This window comes from Equus przewalskii, chromosome 4, assembly GCF_037783145.1.
Source record: "Equus przewalskii isolate Varuska chromosome 4, EquPr2, whole genome shotgun sequence".
In the NCBI taxonomy this organism is placed as follows: Eukaryota; Metazoa; Chordata; class Mammalia; order Perissodactyla; family Equidae; genus Equus; species Equus przewalskii.
The window spans coordinates 51,287,710-51,310,132 of NC_091834.1; the positions used below are offsets into that span (position 1 = coordinate 51,287,710).

At 38.1% G+C, this 22,423-nt stretch overlaps 1 protein-coding gene across 1 annotated transcript in view; it reads left to right on the plus strand.

Moving 5' to 3' along the window:
* The window catches only part of HDAC9 (histone deacetylase 9), a 676,098-nt gene that overhangs the window by 650,235 nt on the left and 3,440 nt on the right, over positions 1–22,423 (plus strand). The window contains 1 exon segment of the mRNA XM_070615860.1: positions 4,580–4,757. Coding sequence (XP_070471961.1) covers positions 4,580–4,757 — 178 coding nt within the window.

Here is a 22,423-nt window from a genome sequence, read left to right on the forward strand (position 1 = left end):
AACAGGTTTAGGCCAGTACCAGATTCTTTTCCTATGAGAACATGGTGTGTAATGACAAAGCATGGCATCATTAACGGCAAGAACAAATCTGAGAAACAAGTCTAAGGCTCCCGAGATGATGATATATGTGGGAGGTTTCTAGGGTCAGGAGTTTTCCAAAGTGTCAAAGGACTTTGGTTGGGAAATCTTTTGGTGGATGGGTTAATTCTAACACAGACTTTCATATATGTCAACCACTACCTATTTTTCCAAGTTGCTCATTACCAAGAATGATCTGGTTTACACTGACATCTGATTCCATAATACCTGCAAGATATCCTCTTATGGCTCCTATCTGACCCAATGACACTTCATCTATGGCCCCTATCTCTAACTCCTGACTGTCTGCATTCTGTTATCTAGCTTTTACATTTCTTTTATATTTATTCTTTGCTTTAGCTTTACCAGACAAAACAAAAATGCAGAATAATAAAGACTGAATAGTCCAAGAAAAAAAGCGCTGAAAGTGGGAAGATTTACATAGTGGGAAAAACGAATAAGGATAGAGGATATGACCAAAGAGGGAGGTTGTCTGTCCAATTTTAATGGAAAACTCCTCTCTTTTGCCAGTTTTATTGCCTTAGGAGAGCAACCCAGTGGTGGCTGGTTACTAATATTTTATTTTATGAATAGCAGCTCCTGAAAACTCTAGCAGTAAACTTTGGTTCATTTCTCTTATGTTCTAATCGGGGTATTATTCCCATGATAACCAATACGATTTTCTTGTGCATATGCTTCTGTAAGAAAAAAACTCTACCCATCATGTCAAAATATAACCCATAAATTGTGGGGTTTGAATTGGCTGCATATTGCACAGTCTGTGCTATATCCATTTCTATTTTAATTATCTCCTTTATAAATAGAGATAGTGGTCTATAAATGCGTTATTAATGTAGAATATTTCCATTGTTTTTATAGTCTTTGCCAGAGACCATATTGAATTTAAAGTTTTGGGTTATTTCTGACTCAGGAACCTCATACATTTGGACGAAAGCCAAAATTCTAACATTTAATGTTAACTTAGCAGGATATTTTACACATATTACGTTTTATTCAAAAGGTCTCAACTATTTAAAATCTTTCTTACTACTCACGCACATACAGGCTAAACTTTGAAGGATCATTGTCAGTCATTCTGCTGAAAGATTGTTATTAATGATTCATACCTTCTGTCCCGATTGTGTTTTGGGAGTAAAAATGTTTGTTTTGTCTATGGCCATGAGCTCTCTTCTTGAGGAAAAAGTACAATGCTTGAAAATTAAAGCCCTTGGTTATTCTAGACTTACCATATTATCTAAAAGTAAGTATTTGCTGATCTCTTCAAGGATTCATAGGCTCACAGAAAAGTAAGATTTTCTGCATACTAAGTTTATTCTAATATCCAAGAGTGATATGTAATGTGAGATCAGTGATCAATTAGAATTAGAGCAGGAAAAGACATTGCATTATCATCAAGGTCACCACTATCACTTTAGAAATGTTGAAATTGTGCTTCAGAGTGATCCAAATGACTTCTCTGGGACTAGTGTGGAGTCTTCAATCTGAAAATCTTGTCTTTTAGTTCAGGGCTCCGTCTTCAATGGACTTCTTATTCATAATCTTCAGTGAGCACTTGTCTCCAGTTTTATGATAGCTTCATCAATGACTTACCTGGGAGCCAGGTACTTGCAATAGTACAAAGTTATGAGAAATGAATGGTAGAAAGAACTAGTCTCAACGTTGTTGTCTCACTTAGTGCAATAAATCCATGCTATAAAAGTCAATAAAACGTGGATGAACTGAGTCACATAATCTAAGGAACAAGAGTAACTTGTTATTACCAAAGATGATTTCTTTGGTAAGTGAGGAATTCCTTTGCAATATGCATAGTTCTTTTAAGTTGAGATTTTCATATATTGAGTCTATTTTTGTATTTTTATGTGTAGTGGGAGGAGTGTAGAGGAGGACTAAATAAAGGAGGACACCTGAGTACAGAGGAAGAGATATTTTGGAGGCAGGCAGACCTGGGTAAAGATTTCAGTTCCTCTGCTTGCTAGTCATGTGACCTTAGAAAAAATTACTTAACATTGCCTACATAGTTGTCATGAGGACTGAATTAAATTATAAATGTGAAAACACCTAGCACAGTCCTTGGCACACATGAGGAGCTGAATAGTGCTAATTTCTCTGTCCTATAGTGTTCATAAAATAATTCACCCCATAAACTACCAGCCACCTGTTGTTTGTTTGTCAGAGGCCCCATATTAGTCACTCTAGAGAAAAAAGAAAGGATGACACCCAGCATCCCAGCTTGTGAATATCATGTGCTAAAATAATGTTTAATAATAATATTTTGTGAAACATTACAACTTAATGCACTTATAGGTGGAATATAGCATCTCCAGCTTGGGTAAGATTATAATGATATTGCGATCTAGAGAGATTAGGGTCTTGGAATGGAACTGTGTCAATTCAAGGTCATCTTTCAAAGTTGAAAGAGATAGAGGGGCATTAAAGAATAAGCCAAGATACATTTCCATTGCTTACCTCCTATCCCTTCTCTTTAGTCCATCTCCTCATTTCTATTCTGTCACTTCCCTTTGGTTTAGACATCATCATTTCCCACCTGGACTTTTGCCAAGATGTGAAATTGCTTTTTCTGCCACCACTCTTATCACCTTCCAGTCCATCCTCCATGATATCTCCAGAGGGATCTTTTAAAAACTTAAACCTGATTCTGTGCCTCTTCTGCTTAAAATGGCCCCTTACCACCCCTCATCAGGTTGAAGTCCAAGATCATTGGCATGTGATTCAAGATTGTGTGTTAATTAGACCACGCCTACCACAGCAGTCTCATTCATCACACTCCAGACTTTTCTTCTGTACCAGTTGTGCCTAGCAGTGGACTTTGTGCCCTGGTAAACCACAGAGGCTCAAGTTTCTGCACATTTGTATGCACTATTTCCTCTTCCAGGGATACCTCACCACCACCACCTCCCTCTATTTCCGCTTGACTAACTTCTGATGGTCTTTCAAATACTCGGTCAAGTGTTATTTTTTCTGGCAAGTCTTCTCTCGCCTTCCTGTCATCATAAGTATATGTTCTACTTATTTCCTCTCAGAATCACATGGGCCTTTTCCACACAGAATTGTCATTGTTTGTTAACTAAAAGTGCTGTCTCAACTAGACCATGAATTTCTTGGTGTCAGGGAAGTATCTTTTTGTCTCCAACATCTGGCACAGCCTTAGCTTTCAAAAAGTATTAGTTTGTAGGTTCATTCACAGTTAGAATTGCTATCCTTTGGTCCAAATTAAAAGCTTTATGATTCTCAGACTCTGGTCGTAATAGGTCATCACAGTAGGTGAAGCAGTCCTAGATAACTATGTCAGGAAGTTCTGTTGACATGAGGAGTAGAGGGGGAGACTGGGTCTCCTCCCCTAATGTGACATTCATTCCTTTGGGAAGCAATAAGATAACAAAAAGCTAATCACGAAATGTTAGTTAGAGCTGGAAGGGATTTGAGGCCATCCACCTGCTTTGAGAAGCAGAATTAAAGTGCTGGAGAGCCTTTCCAGCATGATAAGATGGTCAGTGGCAGAGCTCGGTCCAGAACCCAGTTATCTTACTTCCCAATGCAGTATTCATCCATTTACCTTTTCTACTCTAAATGAATTTTTTTTGGAAGTAAGCAAACTCTGCATGCCAACTTGCTGCCTAGTTGGTGAGGCTGCAGAGATAGTTCTAACCTGGTGAGTCGTGTCAGCACCCAGGGAGATTCTTCTGCTTTCATTTGGGGCTACTGGACACTTCACAAGAAATAGCTTAGGGTCTGTTGACTCTACTCTTTCATATTTATCCCATTGGCATATTCTCACGAAATGATCTCCTATTTTCCTCTCATTCTCCTTCCCTGCCTCAAAAACAGAAAGATCCATATGACGTGTGGAAGGATTCCAACATCAGCCAATGCATATATTAAAGTTTTAAATCAATTATTGTTCTAGTGCACACCCTGGGGTTGAGAAATAAAGAACATCCAGGACTAACAAACCTGGTTGTTCTGGCAAAGTCGCCATTTGATTCATGCTGGCATTTCTGGGCTTTTCCTTTTCTTTAATATTCCAACTTCATTTTTTTTTTAAAGTTAATGGCTCAAGTAGCAATTTGACGTTACTATTTCATTCAGTTTCTCCATGAGACTTCCACCTCCCAGTCTCTTGAGGGTTTCCCAGGGGGCATGATGCCCAGAGTTTGCTTACTTAGTTGCAGAAACAGCTGTCAGTCTGATAGTGAATTCATTAGACCATGGATTATTCCTCACTTTATTACCTTCTGAGCAAGGGAGAGAGACTCAGGCTTGGGAATATTAGCACTTCACAACTTGGCCTTCTTAGATTGAGAAAAAGACTTAATCATGACAATTAAGAAACCAAATTACAACTGTGTATAACACGACGAATTTTAACTTAACAATACTCTGAGTTGGACCTATACAAGTATTCTGATTAACACTGCTCTAAGTAAAATTCCTATAAAGTATGATACATGTTTTTTTCTAGGCAAATACTGGAAGTCGGTAAGGATGGTAGCTGTGCCAAGGGGCTGTGCTCTGGCTGGGGCTCAGTTGCAGGAGGAAACAGAGACTGTTTCTGCCCTGGCCTCCCTGACAGTGGATGTGGAACAGCCCTTTGCTCGAGAAGACAGCAGGTATGGATCCAACATGGGGGAATCATTAAGGTCAGTAACATCCAGGCTCATTGTTAGCGTTCTTGCACCTCTCTCCAGGCTCTCCTTCACCTGTCTCCTCCACTTCTACTACCTGTCTTCTCCAAATCCACATATGCCACAGCGCATTCTGTCAGCTATCAAGGATTCATCTGTTTCATTCTTCATGGGAAACACAGAGCTGGACCATGTGGTTGCAGTTTACAGAAAAATAAAGGGGATGAGATAGATGGTGAGAAAAATCACTCCTTGTTAGATAATTAAAGATTATCCATCCTTATTTATCCATCCATCTGCATCCCATCCAGAATATTATGGAAAGAGATACTTGTGGGCTTGCCTTCATTCCCTCATTATTTCTATTTTTCTACATGTTATTTTTCTTTCTCTCACCATTTTGAAATTTCTGATATAACAAGGGGAAAAAAGGAAAGCAGAAGCTGGAGGTATTGCTGGTCAGTTGGATAGCCTAAATACATACAAGCTCCTTATATGACTGTCTTTGAGGTCCAATGAATGGATAAAAATGGATTTGCCTCCAAAGGAGTCTATGTAAAGGAATGTGTGCACTTGAGTCTGACTTTATTTTACTTTATGATAAGAAGGAGTTGACTTCAATTAGTCTTCATATGAATATAGCTTTCAGGAGCAAAATAAATAAGGTTAACCTAAGATTGGGTTTGCTTGTTCTCCTTTTAAGAAATGTTTGTCAGTTGGTGCATTTTGGTGTTCATTATCCTATCCTACAGACTGTACTACATTCAAAATGTCTTTTAAGTCTACTGTGACCAAAGCCACCACAAATGTACATACATTAACATTGGTGCTTTCTATGGCTGACTTAAAAGTTACATTTCCTCAATTTAAAAACGAATCAGGTGAGGCTTTGCTAAAGCTCTGCCAGCTTGCACTTTTAAATTGCTTCTGAGAATGAAATCGGACTCCCTCCGTCAACAACATCACCATTAATTACACAGATCCTGCTACTAGTATATAAGTTGGCAATTTTCCCAAGATTGCACAAATTTGAACAGTTTTAGCTTTCTTGCTTTTACTGGATATTCAGAGTTTAATGGATTTAACATCTTGTTTTGGTCAAAAGAAGGAGATACATTGAATAAGAGATTTCATTTTTATGCAATTATTTTTTTTCTTGCCATAACCACTTAAAGAGCAGATTACTAGTAGGAACAAAAAGTTATACAATATTGTATTAGAAAGCATCTTCATATGAGCATCTGGAGCATAAGGGAAAACTTATTTTACATCTTTGATAATATGAACTAACCTCCTGCTGTTCCCAGCTAAGGAATGAACCAAGTTCATAATCCAAAGGTGTTGCAATTATTCCCAAGGCCAAATACAGTTAGTTGTCTGTCATCTGAGGGCTGTAAAACTGAGGAAACTAACATCTGTTAGTGCTGGATATAAAAGGAGCATAGCTATTCTTTAGAATTCATTTAATATAGAGAAACGAACTTAAATTCCGACCTGAAATGAATTGTAAGTAATTTTACACAGTAAATTGCAGAGCTTAAAATAATTAAGAATAATAAGTCATGTTATGAGCCCCAAGTAGTATAAAAATCTCAGCACTTTGGCAGGAATTGGAGCTCTGTAAGCATGCTTATTTATCCTCAGGTAAATAGTGTGCTTGACTGTTGATAATCTACAGGGACTAAACCCTGGCTTCAGTTCACAGTGATTTTTAAACTTTATGTGATAGCAGAAAGAGAATGGGAATGGGCATGTTCTGATGTACACGGAGACAGAGTTGAAGCTTGTGGCCTGGATTCATGTTTGCTTATCAGTTTTAGAGAGATTGTATCTATTTTGATTGATTTTTCTTGCGGGAAGAAAAATGGTTTAGCTTGAAACATTTCCTGTGGCTCTGAACTCACTTTTTCAGCGGAAGAAAAGAAAAATTCCTCTAGAACTGGCTTTTGCATATTTATTGAACCATGCATGAATTTCATCAGAGAGAGTCAGGGAGAACCCTTGAAAGCCAAAGCATTTACTCTTTTCAGGGGAATACTATCAGAATGGTCCCCCTACTCAATACAGGAAAGATGACTTTCAGAATGAGATAAAGAGGTGGAAATGTTCTTGGGCCTTTGTTAGCAATACAATATTATAAGTACACAGGAAATTGAAAAATCAGAAAACTCAGAGCACTAAATGGATGGAAAAGGGTGAAGGCAAGATTCTTTTTATAGGAAATTCTTGCCAGTTATTTTGGAGGATATATTGGTGTTTGGAGTGAGATGACTCATTTTGTACTAAGATTTTGGGTAAAGCAACTCTTTTCCTGGCCAACTCATATCTGACTCATTTACCACTAGTGAATAAGGGATAAAATGCTCCTGGCTAAGAACCATTGTAAGTATTTTTTGTTCATTTTTCTTGGATGGGGGGGAGATGACAACACAGTGCAAGCAGTCATTTCATTTTTATAACTCATTGATGGACCATGAAGAATAAATTATTAGAAAAAGGTTGACATGTGAGGATTCATTTTGGGGATTATTGACCGAAACACAGTTTTCAGAACATAATTTTCAGGTGACAAAGGACTTGATCAGGAAGGAAATGATGGATGGGTCAGCAAAACAAACAAAACCAAAACGAAAAGACAAGAAAAACCTAAATGGGGCCAAGTTATATGTTCAAAGAATATTAAATAGATAGGCCTGGTCATATATAGCATATTGTTTAAAAGAGAGAACTGTGATCTTAGGCTTTTTCTTGTTTGCTAGAAGACTGCATCTTTAAAAGATTATACTTTGCATTGGTTGGATATCTGTTTCCAACGCTTCTACTTTGAAAAGGTCAGTGCAGCATTCAGGTTTATTCTTGGATACCAGTTCAGGCTCTGCTGAAAATCAAGAAAAAGTTCTCTCTGGCAATCAAGACTTCAGGATGATCAACTATTAGGTTACTGGGAACACATTTATGCTGTAGAATTCCTGACTTTCTCTCTCTCTGTCTTTTTTTAAAATCAAAACAAACACTGAAAGTTAAGTTTTCAAATGTCAGTTTGACCTATTGATTATAGTGTGAATCATGTTAGATCTGATCTGGTTGTTTATTTAATCATTTCATCTTCAACTTTTGGCATCTTTTCTCATGAATGAGATGGTTTCAAGTCAATACAGAAGCATGAGAAATAGATGGTTCCGAGTCTGGCTATCTTGTGTTTTGAGTAACTGTCTTATTCAAGGTATCAAAAAAAGTATAACAATAAGCTGGAAAGTCCTGATTATCATCTGCCTTAGCTTTGACTGATCTATCAGTAGTGCCAAGGACACTGATAACACCATTTTCTTGTATCTGAAGATTTATATAGAAATGTAGACCACTATTAAATACACATTCGTATTTAATATACTTAGAAACACAACTTTGTTTTCCATCTTTTAGGATTGGGTCTCCAAGGCTTCTAGAAGCCAAATATTGCACAAATTATGCAGGCTTCTGATTTTTCTCTATGATACCATTATTTTGAGCACTCATTTATCTACCCATGCAAACTTTCCAATATAAATTTTATTCTTAATTTTCATGCAGTGTCAACAAAGCCCTAGTTGAAGAGTGGGCTGAGATTTGGAAACTCCTGGTAAAAGGAAGGACAGTCTGTCCTCTCATCTCCTTTTCCTCCTTTTTCCTTGGACCATCTTTTTATCTCTGTTTTCAGTGCCTAACATGTAGTCTTGGGGCGTGTGTGAAGTCTGGCTTAGTATGGTAGAGATTTAATCCAGTGGCCGATTATGTATTTCAGGGTTCTGTTCTGAATTCTCTACAAAGAAGTGTTTAATTTGAAAAAAGAAACATAATTTAATGGAACTATATGTAAAACGAAATATGGTAACACTAGCGTCCCACCGTCTTATCTTTGTCTCCACTCCTTCAATCCCATCTTCTTACCACTACAGAATAAGAGAAGACTGTGACTCTAGAATCAGCTTGCCTAGTTTCAAATCCTATCTCCAACTTAATAATTGTGGGATCAGGGGCAACTTACGTATCTCTCTGGGCTTTATTTTCCTTGTCTTTAAAATGAAGGGAAAATTTTATAGGGTTTTGAGGATGAAACGAGACAATACATTTTAAAAACTTAACACCTAACACATAGTAAGTACTCAGTAAAGGTTCAGTTTTATTATTTTTTTCTCTCATTTTCTTCTTCCTCAATTTATTCTATTTTTTCCCTCTCATAATAGTTCATCATCCAGTGACCTATAATACTAGAATATAGAGGCTGTCCTGTGTATCTATATATTTAACTGTTCATAGGTTAAATCAATAGTATAGTCATTAAAAACAAGAGGTTGACAAACAATCACTAAGCAATAAATTGATTCAATTAGCTAATCTGTGGTTAGCTGGCTTAACTCAAGAACATTCACAATGCCCAATACATTGTAGGTAATAAATAAATACTTATTGAATAAATGACTGAATCCAAAGACAGAAGGCAAACCATTGTTAAAATGGCAACATAACATTTTGTTATGATATCTGAGCTCTTCTTGTCTCTATTTACTATGTTTTCTGGGGGAATCAGTGTTTTTATATTTTTATAAGAGTTTTCAAAATGTGTGTTTTACATTTATTTTCTTTCATAGTACTAATTGAATAATGTCCGCTTTCAGATATGTTGGCTAACCAGAATCCATAGTACTCAGATCATAAAAATAGATTGACTGAGGAAACATAATAAAGGAGGGAGCGTGAAGCCAAGCGTCTGATTGAACGCAGAGAGGAATTGTCTTTAACGGGGGAGAAAACTATGAGAGTGATGCTGACAGATTACAGTATTATCCTCCAACCTGCAGATGAAGAGGGAGAATGTCCAGTTCATTTATTCTTCAAACACTTTCTGACTATTTTCTATATGCCAGACAAAGTGTTGGAAGCCAGGGTCACAAAGCTACCATACAGTCCTCAAAAGGTTCACATACCTGGGGATTGTATTAGTTTTCTATTGCTATCCTAAAAACTTACTAGAAACTTAATGGCTCAAAATGACAAAATTTAGAAGGCCGACGCAACTCTTTGTCGGCTAAACTCAGGAGGTTGGCAGGGCCTGGTTCCTTTCTAGAGGCTTTAGGGGAGAATCTGTTTCCTTGCCTTTTCCAGCTGCTGGAGGCTGCGTGCATTTCTTGGCTCATGGCCCCTTTCCTCTGTCTTCAAAGCCAGCAACTTTACATCTCTCTGACCTTTCTTCAGTCATCAAATCTCTCTCTCTGATGGAAGAAAAAAAGCTGGGAAAGCCTGCTTAAAAGCTGGGAAAGGTTCTCTGCTTCTAAAGACTCATATGATTAGATTGGACCCACCAGGAAAATTTAGGATAATTTCTCCATCTCAAGATCCTTAACCTCAATCACCTCTGCATAGTCAGTTCTGCCATGCAAGGTAACATAGTCACAGCTTCCAGGGATCAGGATGTAGACATCTTTGGGAGCTGTCACTCTTCCTACCACAGGATCAGACAGCAACAACCAACTGTAATAACTGACAAGTCATTTCATAGATTGAGCTGCAGAGAAAAAGGAAACTTAACTTAGGCCAAGGACTGGGGAACAAATCACAGAGCAGGGACAACTGAGCCAGGGTGGAGGAATACGCAGGATCTCACCTAGTACATAAGAAGGGCATCCAAGATAAAGACAATAGCTTGAGAGAACCATCTATTTTTTTTTTAACTTCTACTGCCAACACTCACTCCGAAGTACTTTCATCTCTCATCCAAACTCTTACAGTCATTTCCTTACTGGTTCCCATATCCACTTTTACCTTCTTTCTAATCCATTTTCTACACAGCAATCAGGGAGCTCTTCAAAACAAAACAAAATTCAACACAACTGGACAGCGAGTCCTGTCATGCCTCTGCTGGAAACCCTTCAGTGCCTTTCCCTCTCCATTAACATAAAGACCATCATTTTTAACAGGACCCATAAGTTCTGCATGATCAGACCCTCACCTGCATTTCGTACCTTATCTCTGATATCTTTGCTTTCTGTTTTGTGATCTGCGTTCCAAAAATGATCTTCTTTCATTTAATTTTTAACTGAGGTATGTCCTACGTATAATAATATGCACATACCAAAATGTTTTTACCTATTCCATACTTATATAAACACTACTCAGAACAGGATTGAGGACATTTTCATCCCAGAAAGTTTACTTATGCTTCTCCTTAATCAATGCCAATCCCTCCAGAGGTAACCATTTGTTTTTTAGTTTTAACTATGGATTAATTTTGCCAGTTCTTGAATTTCATTTAAAGGGAATCCCATAGTACCTACTGCTTTTTACCTGGCTTCTTTTACTCCACTAAGCTTAATGCTTTGAAGACCATCCAATTGGTAGTTTGCTCATTTTTATGATTGTGCATTATTCCAGTGTATAAACACACCCTAATTTGTTTATCCATGCACCTGTGGATGAGCCAGCCCTGGTGGTATAGTGGTCCACCAAGGCCCTGGTTTGTTTCCCGGTCAGGGAACCACACCACCTGTCTGTTTGTTGTCACACTGTGGCGGCTACATGTGGCTGTGATGCTGAGAGCTATGCCAACGGTATTTCAAATACCAGGAGGGTCACCCATGGTGGACAGGTTTCAGCAGAGCTTCCAGACTACGACAGACTAGGAAGAAGGACCTGGCCACTCACCTCAGAAGAACTTGGCCATGAAAACCCAATGAATAGCAGTGGAGCATTGTCTGATATAATGCCAGAAAATGAGAGATGGTGCAAAAAAGGAGGGTTCCATTCTGCTGTACACAGGGTCACTAGCAGCTGGAATCAACTCGATGGCACTAACACAAGCACCTGTAGATGGCCATTTGGCTTGTCTCCCATTTAGGGCTATTGACTTATTTTTTTCTGATTTTTTAATTGATATATAATTGACATGTGACATTGTATTATGTTCAGGTGTACAAATAAAGACTTGCTATATGTATATATTGTGAAATGGTCACCACAATAAGTCTAGTTAACATGCATCACGGTATATAGTTACATGAGAACTTTTGAGATTTACTCTCCTAGCAACTTTCAAATATACAATACAGTATTATTAACTATAGTCACTATGCTGTACATTACATCCCCAGGACTTACTTATTTTATAATTAGCAGTTTGTACCTTTTGACCCTCTTCACTCATTTCACCCATCCTCCCGTCTGCAACCTCTGACGACCACCAATTTGTTCTTTGTATCTATAAGTTCAGGGGTCTTTTTAGATTCCACACATAAGTGAGATCATATGGTATTTGTCTTTCTCTGTCTGGCTTATTTCACTTAACGTAATGCCCTCAAGGTCCACCCATGTTGATGCAAATGGCAGGATTTCCTTATTTTTGAATAATATTCCATTGTAGCACATTTTCTTTATCCATTCATCCATTGATGGCCTCTTAGATTGCTTCTATGTCATGGCTATTGTGAATAATGCCGTAGTGAACACAGGGGTGCATATATCTTTTTGAGTCAATCTTTTCATTTCCTTTGGATAAATACCCAGGAGTGGAATTGCTGAATCATGTTAGTTCTACTTTTAATTTTTTGAGCAAACTGCATACTATTTTCTATAGTGATTGCACCAGTTTACATTCCCACCAACAGTGTATCAGTGTTTCCTTTTCTCCTCAACCTTGCCAGCACTTGTTATTTCTTGTCTTTTTGATGTTAGCCATTCTAACAGGTGTGAGGTGATATCTCACTGTGATTTTGATTTGCATTTCCCTGGTGATTAGGCACCTTACATAAGGTTGGCCTGTTGGCCAACTGTATGTCTTCTTCAGAAAAATGTCTATTCAGATCCTCTGCCATTTGGGGCTATTATGAATAAAGCTGCTCTGAATTTTTTTTTATTATTGTGATAAAAAGCGTATAACATAATATTTACCACCTGAACCATTGCTAAGTGTACAGGACAGTAGTGTTAACTATATGCCCATTGTAGTGCAACATATCTCTAGAACTTTTTCATCTTGTAAAACTAAAACTCTATATCTACTAAATGACGACTTCTCTTCTCCCCCTCCCTCCAGCTTCTAGCAACCACCATTCTACTTTCTGTTTCTAAGATCTTGACTACTGTAGATACCTCATATAAGTTGAATGATGCAGTATTTAACTTTGTGACTAGCTTAGTTCATTTAGCATAATGTCATCAAAGTTGATCCATGTTCCAGCATAAGACAAGATTTCCATCTTTTTTCTGGCTGAATAATATTCCATTGTATATATATACCACATTTGCTTTATCCAGTCATCTGTCAATGGACATGTAGTTTGCCTCGACCTCTTGGCTATTGTGAATAATGCTTCAATGAATTTGAGTGTGCAATTATCTCTTCAAGATCCTGTTTTCCATTCTTTTCAATATATACTCAAAAGTGGAATTGCTGGTGGGGCCAGCCCCGTGGCCAAATGGTTAAAGTTTCCGTGTGCTCTGCTTTGGCAGCCTGGATTTGTGGGTTTGGATCCCAGGTATGGACCTACTCCGCTCCTGAGCCATGCTGTGGAGGCATCCCATATATAAAGTAGAGGAAGATTGGCACAGAAGTTAGCTCAGGGATAATCATCCTCAAGCAAAAAAAGAAAAGAAGAGGAGGATTGGCAATGGATGTTAGCTCAAGGCAAATCTTCCTCATGAAAAAAAAGTGGAATTGCTGGATCATATGGTAATTCTATTTTTAATTTTTTGAGAAACCTAAGTCTCTATGAAATTTTTGTACCAGTTTTTATTTTGTGACCATAAGCACTCAATTTATTTCAATATATACATAGGGGTGGAATAGCCAAGTTGTAGGGAAGCCGTATGTTTTACTTGGTAATAAACTTCCAAACTGCTTTCCAAAGTGGCTGTGCCATTTTTCATTCCCACCAACAATGAATGACAGTTAGAATTGCTTCATATCCTCACCTACACTTTGTATAATTAGTCTTCATAATTTTAGCCTTTCTAGTGGGCATGTAATAGCATCTCTTTGTGGTTTCAGATTTTCTCCTAAGAGCCATATTCAAGTTCACATAAGGCCTTCTTGGCACATACCTTCCCCTCTGTTTGGAATACTTATCTAGTCTTCCTTCTCCTCCCACTGACCCTATACTGCCCTCCTCATTCTCTTCCACTTATCTTTAGACATCAGATCAACTATCACTTCCTCTTCTTGGAGAAGTTCACTGGCCATCAATCCCAAAATTATATCAGGTCCCCCTGTTGTACTTTCTTATGTTTCCCTTATACTTCTAGAACCTAGAGGGGAGCCAAGATGCATAATAGATACTCAGTAATTATTTTTTGAATCAATGAAAAGTTCAGTAAAATGTTGAGTGCCAGCATTGGTGGAGAGGTGGGGCATTGGAGCCCACACAGCTGTGGGAAGATAAAGTATGGCAGCCAGGCTAAAAAGCAATTTACTAACATTTAGTATACACAAACCCATGATCTAATAATCCTGCTCCTGGGAATGTATACTGAAGACATTCTCATCTGAGGTTATTAGAGTACAGTCATGTGTCACTTAATGACAGGGAAATGTTCTGAGAAATGCATAGTTAGGTGATTTTGTCTTGGGTGAATATCATAGAGTGCACTTACACAAACCTAGACGGTATAGCTTACCACACACCTAGGCTATATGGTACTAATCTTATGGGACCACCGTTGTATATGTGGTCCATTGTTGACTGAAATGTCGTTATGCAATGCATGACTGTACATGTACTAGGAATTTCACTACAGCTTTATGCATGGTGGGTAGAGAGGAGTAATCAAACCTAGGGTCCACTATTGGGATAATAAATAATTAAAATGTGGTGACTGTACACCATGGAGATGCCACATAGCAGTTTGCAGCTACAGACTAGAAAAACATAACTGCATGGATAGATCTAATAAATACAATACCGAGTGAGAAAATTAAGCAACAGAAATGATATATGAGTATATAAAAATAAAAAATATAAAATAAAAATATATGCTCACAAAACAATAATATATAACTTTGAACAACCTATGAGCAAACTAATGTACGTTAACAGGCATTAGATTACTTACCTTGCAGGAGGAAGAGAAAGTAAGATATAGGGATTAAATTAAATCAATAAAACAAGAGAAAATGTGTCTTACTAAATAACATTATTAACATAAATTAACAAATACTGTTTTAAAAATCATAGGAAATTAAATGCCCATTTAAGGGAAAATACAATAACTTAATTTTATGCTGTATCTTATATCACGTTAAATTCTTTCTACTTTTTATTTCTGTAAATTATCTTAACCTATGATTGCTGGACTGAACTGATCCTTCCCTTAATATATGAAATCATTGCCCTTCATTGACAGAGAACCATCAGTGCTCACTGTAAAGCTGGCTTGCTGTAGTAGAAGTTTATGTCTTTCAATTAGCTAAACTATTGTACTAGAATTTATCTTTGGAGGTTTTATTGTACACTTATTCCTGACCTTACTGTCTCTCTATCTCACCTAATTGCAAATGGAATTAAATTCAAATATGTAAAGATTCAGCTCTTCCTTCCCCCATCCCTTTCTACAACTGTGTTTTTGTCAATCAAGGTAAACTTGGTATGTGTCCATAGATGATTGAAGTGGTGAGCCCCCACATTTGCAGAGAATTGCTTCTCACTCTTTCACCAAAAACAACCATTAAAGGCTAATCCCTAACCAGTTCACTTTTTAAGTGTTTCATGAAGATGATTTCTTTAAAAAAAATCATCTTTAAAAAAAATATGTAGACATATTTAAAAGCTACCTCGGGGCCGGCCCTGTGGCCAAGTGGTTAAGTTCGCGCGCTCCGCTTCGATGGCCCAGGGTTTCGCTGATTCAGATCCTGGGTGCAGGCATGGCACTACTTGTCAGGTATCCCACATTCCACAACTACAAGGACCCACAACTAAAATAAACAACTATGTACTGGGGGGATTTGGGGAGAAAAAAGCAGAAAAAAAAAAGATTGGCAACAGTTGTTAGCTCAGGTGCCAATCTTTAAAATAAATAAATAAATAAAAGTTACCTAAGAACAGGGATTAAGTAAAGATAACACTACCTCCACTGAGAGCTGCGGATATGAGAAGGGAGTTACTATGAATCATCATGATAGCAGATATAAATAATACAATCATTCTGTAATTGTTTAATACTTTACAGTGTATAAAGTGTATAAAGCATGTTCTCTCTCTCTCTCTCTCTTTTTTTTTTTTTTTGCTGAGGAAGATTCGCCCTGAGCTAACATCTGTTGCCAATCTCCCTCTATTTTGTATGTGGGCTGCCACCACAGTATAACCAGTGATGAGTGGTGTAGGTTCACACCCAGGAACTGAACCCAGGCCACCAAAGCAGAGCACATAGAGCTTAACCACTAAGCTACTGAGGCTGGCCCTAAAGCATGTTCCCTTAGATTCACTCATTCGATTCTCACAACCTTGAGGACAGGTCAGAGATTATCATTTCAATTTTAAAGAGAAAATTGAGAATTTAGAGAAATTGACTTGCTCAAAGTTAAATTTTAGAAAGTGACACAGCTGGGACTTCAACACAGGGCACCTACCTTGAAACCCAGGATATTTTTTAAATTGCTGTGCTACTAACACTACCTCTATGCTGCAAGACACAGAGAATTGGCTAGTTATGTGCATGTGTATTTGATTCAGTAGAAAGTAGGGAGGAGTAAATGGACTGAAAAAAAGTGGTGAATATGAAATGATGATTTTGAAGGGAGGAAAGGGAAGAGAAGTGTCTGATGGAAAGCTTTATATTGTACCTGCAAGTTCCAATGTTTCAACAGAAGAGGCTCCATTTTTGCCAGTGAGTGGATTGCACTGCACACACCCTGCTCACATCCTCAGAGTCCAGGCTGAACATGCACCCGGAGAATGCATAGATCCACCACCAAAGGGAGGTATGTGTTCCTTACATCCATGACCCCCAGGACATTTTATCTACACACTACAGTCTCTGAAAGTCCAGCCACAATTGATTCCTAAATGTGGGAGAAAAGATCATCTTGCTGTGGATTTGGGTTAGAAACAAGAAAATTCAACTGGGAACAGTGACATCACCAAGATGGCAGAGCGGGGAACTGAGCCTTTGTCCCCCAAAAAGATCAATAACTAGATAGCTATCCATGAAGAAAAACAACTTTGGGAGAGCTGAGAAGTCCACTTAAGAAACTTCAGCCACACAGGGGAAAAAACTTGAGAATAACCACTCAAAAAGGGAATGAAGGACAGCTTCATTTTACCAGCATCATCCCAGCCTCCAAGATGGCACTGCTCAGCTCCAAGAGTAAACTCCCAGCTAGAAGGAGTTCGCCTGACTGGGAAAGGGAGAGCACGGTGAGTCACTAGCTTCCCCAGCCATTTGAAGCACTGCAGAAAAAAGACCCACTTCAGTTTCATCCTACCCAGAGACCCCCAAAGCTGAGATGGCATGGACAGTGTAGAGACAGGAAGAAGGAAGAAGGGCAGGGGGCTACCAGTATCAGCCATGCAGTGGGAGTAATCATGTTTCCCAGGGACATGCTCTGCAAGGACCCCAGCAGCTCTTATTGCTGAAGAAACCAATGACCAGTACAGCGGCCTTGGACCCTTTGCAGATTTCACCTCTGAGGTTTTCACCCTACTGATTTTTACGTTCATGGTCATCCTGGTCACCAGTTGCCTGAGTCCTTCTCTACTCCCTCCCCTCTGAGCCTGGGATCCATACTGGCAGCCAGCCCCAGCCTCTATAGCTGCATGAGTGCAAGATGCCAACCTAGATCCCACAACTAACCGCCCCCCCCCCCCCACCATGCACACCCTCAGGGCTAGCCCCTCCAGCTGTGCACCTACATGCCACTTGCCCAACTTCCATCACCTGCCTCCACTGCCATGTGTGCACCCATGGCAAGACCCTCTAGCCACGTTAGTCCATGCTGACAGCCAAGGCCCCCACAACTGCCTGTGGGCCTGGATTCAGCCCTATCTCCTGTCATTGGCCTGAACTGCTGAGCTCACCTGCAGCTAGCCGCTCCAGCTCTGCACCTGCACACCCTTGACCTGACTCACATCACTAGCCTTTACTGCCGTGCTCACCCCTGGGGTGAGACCCTTCAGCCACAAGAGTGCACTCCAACATCCAAGGCCCCAAAAACTGTTTGTGGGTCCACATCTGGCCCTGACTCTTGGCCTAGACTTCTGGGCTCAACTACAGCTAGCACTCCAGCTGTGCACTTGCACACTGCTGGCACGAGTCTCAAAACTGGCCTCCACTGCCATACATCCATGGAGAGATTCTGCAATCACATAATTGCATGCTGAGAGCCAGTGCTCCTACAGCTGATATTGCACCTGCAGTCAGCCCCAGCCCTTGCCACTGGCCCTGGCCCTTGCCACTATATGTGGTCTGCAACTAGCCCCTGCCACTACACAGGCATCTGAGCTGGCCCCCCAAGCCAAGTGTGTGCACCACTGGTTCCAGCCAGCACAGCAGCCTGCCTGGTCCCTGGCTACTGCACCTGAAGAAGATACTGAGGATTCCAAAAACCCCTTAAGTCACTCCAGACTCCCCACAGTGCTTGCCAAGGACCACACAGTTGTCAGTGTTGTGGACCTGAGAGGCCTGAGCCAATGAGACATCATGCCCCCTACCCCAGACTCAGAGCCACAGAGATAATGAAGCATCAGGGAAACCTGACACCACTAAAGGAACACAGTAAACTTCCAGCAACTGGCCACAAAGAAATTGAAATACATGAGTTGCCCGAAAAAATATTAGAAATAATTGTTCTAAAAGTGCTCAGAGAGTTACAAGAGAACACAGATAAACAATTTAATAAAAATCAGGAAAATAATACAAGAACAAAATGAGAAGATCAACAGAGAGATAGAAAACATTAAAAAGAACCAAACAGAAATCTTGGAGCTGAAGAATAGAGTAACTGAACCAAAGAATTCAATCCAGAGTTCAACATGAGACTGGAGCAACCAGAAGAAATAATCAGTAAACTCAAGGACAGGTCATTTAAAATTACCCAGTAGGAGGAACAAAAAGAAAAGAATGTAGAAAGCCTGTGGAATATATGGAACACCATTAAGACAAACAATCTGTGAATTATTAGAGTCCCAGGAGGAGAAGAGAGGAAGAAAATGGCAAAAAGCTTATTTAAAGTAATAATGGCTGAGAACTTCCCAAATCTGAGGAGAGATTTGGGCATCCAAGTTCATGAACCTAATAGGTCAGTCCAAAATTTCAATCCAAAATGATCTTCTCCAACTCACATTATAATAAAACTGTCTAAAATCAATGACAAATAGAGAATTTTAAAAGCAGCAAGAGAAAAAAATTTCTCTAATACAAGGGAACTCTCATAAGGCCATCAGTGGATTTCTCAACAGAAACCTTGCAGGCCAGGAGAGCGTGGGATCATATATTCAAAGTGCTGAAAGAAAAATACTGCCAACCAGAATATTTCACCTGGCAAAATTAGCCTCCAGAAATGAAGGTGAGATAAAAACTTTCCCAAACAAACAAAAGCTGAGGTAATTCATCACCACAAGACCTGCCTTACAAGAAATGCTGAACGGAGTTCTTCAAGCTGAAAAGAAAGGATGATAATTAGTAACATGAAAACATAGGAAAATATACAACACACTGGTAAAGGTAAGTACATAGATTCAGAATACTCTAATTGTGTAATATGGCGATGTGTTAACTACTTAACTCTAATATAAAGGTTAAAGGACAAAAGTATTAAAATGGTCTAAATCTACAATAATTTGATAATAGATACACAATATAAAATGATGTAAATTGTGGCATCAAAAACATAAAATGTAGGCAGGAGTAAAAAGGTAGAGTTTTGTATGCAAAGTTAAGCTGTTATCAGGTTAAAATAGATTATTATATCCATAAGATGTTTCAAGTAAGCCTCAGGGTAACCACAAAACAAAAACCTATAATAGATACACACAAGATAAAGAGAAGGGAATCAAGGTATACCACTACAGAAAATCATGAATTCAAAAGGAAGACATTAAGAGAAGAAGAAAGGAACAAAGGAACTACAAAACAGCCAGAAAACAATTAACAACATGGCAATAGTAAGTCCTTAACTATCAATATTTATTTAAAATATAAATGGATTAGATGCTCGAGTCAAAAGGCATAGAGTGGCTGAATGGATAAAAAAAAAAATAAGACCCAACTATATGCTGCCTACAAAAGACTCACTTTAGTTTTAAGGACACATAGAGGCTCACAGTGAAGAGATAGCAAAAGATATTCCATGCAAATGAAAACCAAAATAGAGCAAGAGTAGCTACTTATATCAGAAAAAATAGACTTTAAGTCTAAAACTGTAATGAGATAAAGAAAGCCATTATATAGTGATAAAGAGGTCAATTCATACAACAATTGTAAATATATATGCACCCAACATTGGAGCACCTAAACTAATAGCCTGAAGGGAATAAGAGACAACAGTACAATAATAGTAGGGAACTTCAATAGCCCACTTTCTACAATGGATAGATCATCCAGACAGAAAATCAATAAAGAAGTATTGGACTTGTTTTATACTTTGGACCCAACAGACATATGCAGAACATTCCATTCAACAGTAGGAAAATAAACATTCCTCTCAAGTACACATGGAACATTCTCTCAGATATGTCATATGTTAGGTCACAAATCAAGTTGTAGCAAATTTTAAAAGACTGAATCATACTAAGTATTTTTTCTGACCAACATAGTATGAAACTAGAAATCAGTAACAGGAGGAAAACTGGAAAATTCACAAATATGTGGAAATTGATCAACACACTCCTGAACAACTAATGGATCAAGGATGAAATCAAAAGAAAATCAAAATCTATCTTGAAACAAACAAAAATGAAAAGACCACATAACAAAACTTATGAGATGTATCAAAAGCAGTGCTAATAGGCAAATTTACGGCAATAAATGCCTATATAAAAAATCTTTAAGAACAACTTAATTTTATACTTTAAGGAACCAGAAAAAGAATAAACTAAGTCCAAAGTTAGCAGAAGAAAAAGAAATAACAAAAGTCAGAGCAGAAATTAATAAACTAGAGAACAGAAAAAGAATAAATAAGGTTAATGAAACTAACAGTTGGTTTTTTGAAAAGATAAAAAAATTAACAAACTTTTAGCTAGACTTACCAAGAAAAAAAAAAGAGAATACTCAAATAAATAAAATTATGGATGAAAGAGGACACATTACAACTGATACTACACGAATAAAAAGCATCATAAGAGACTACTATGAATAATTATATGCCAACAAATTGAACAAACTACAAGAAACAGATAAATTGCTCAAAACATACAATCTACCAAGAGCGAATCATAAAGAAATAGAAAATCTAAACAGACCAATAACAAGTAAAGAGATTTGATTAGTAATCAAAAGCCTCCCAATGAAAAAAAGCCCAGTCCCAGATGGGGCCACTGGTGAATTCTTCCAAACATTTAAAGAAGAGTAACAACAATCCTCAAACTCATCCAAAAAATTGAAGAGGCGTGAACACTCTCAAACTAATTTTATGGAGCCAGCATTACCCTGATACCAAAGACAGATAAGGATACTACAAGAAAAGAAAACTATAGACCAATATCCCTGATGAACATCTATGCAAAAATCCTCAACAAAATACTAGCAAACTGATTCAACGGCACATTAAAAGGATCATCCACCATGATAAAGTGGGCTTTATCCCTGGATGCAAGGATTGTTCAACATGTGTAAATCCATCACGGTTATGTATCATATTAACAGAATGAAATATAAAAATCATATGATCTTTTCAATAGATGCAGAAAAAGCAATTGACAAAATGCAACATCCTTTCGTAATAAAAACTTTCAACAATTTGAGTGTAGAAGGAATGCACCTCAAAATAATAAAGGCCTTATATGACAAACTCATAGCTAACATCATATTCAACAGTAAAAAAATGAAGGCTTTCCCTCTACCATCAGAAACAAGACAAGGGTGTCTCTGCTGATGACATGATCTTGTATATGAAAAATCTTAACGACTCTACCAAAAAACTATTAAAACTAATAAACAAATTCAGTAAAGTTTCAGGATACAAAATACACCAAAAAAAGTAAGACCCAGGAAAGAAATTCATGAAGGCACAAATAAATGGAACCATATTTAATGTTCATGGATCAGAAGAGTTAATATTGTTAAAACATCCGTACTACCAAATTCATCTATAGATTTAAGACAATCCCTATCAAAATTCTAATAGCATTTTTCACAGAAATAGAAAAAACTATCCTAAAATTCACATGGAGCTAGAAAAGACCCTGAATAGCTGAAGAAATCTTGAGAAAAAACAAAGCTGGAGGCATCACACATCCTGAGTTCAAACCGTATTACAAAGCTATAGTAATCAAAACAGTATGGCACAGGAACATAGACTAATGGAACAGAATTGAGAGCCCAGAAATAAACTCTCGCGTATATGGCCCAATTTGACAAGGGAGCCAAGAATACTCAATGAGGAAACAATAATCTCTTCAATAAATGGTGTCCAGAAAACTGAATATTCACATGCAAAAGAATGAAATTGGACCCCTATCTCATATTACTCACAAATATTAACTGAAAATGGGTTGAAGACT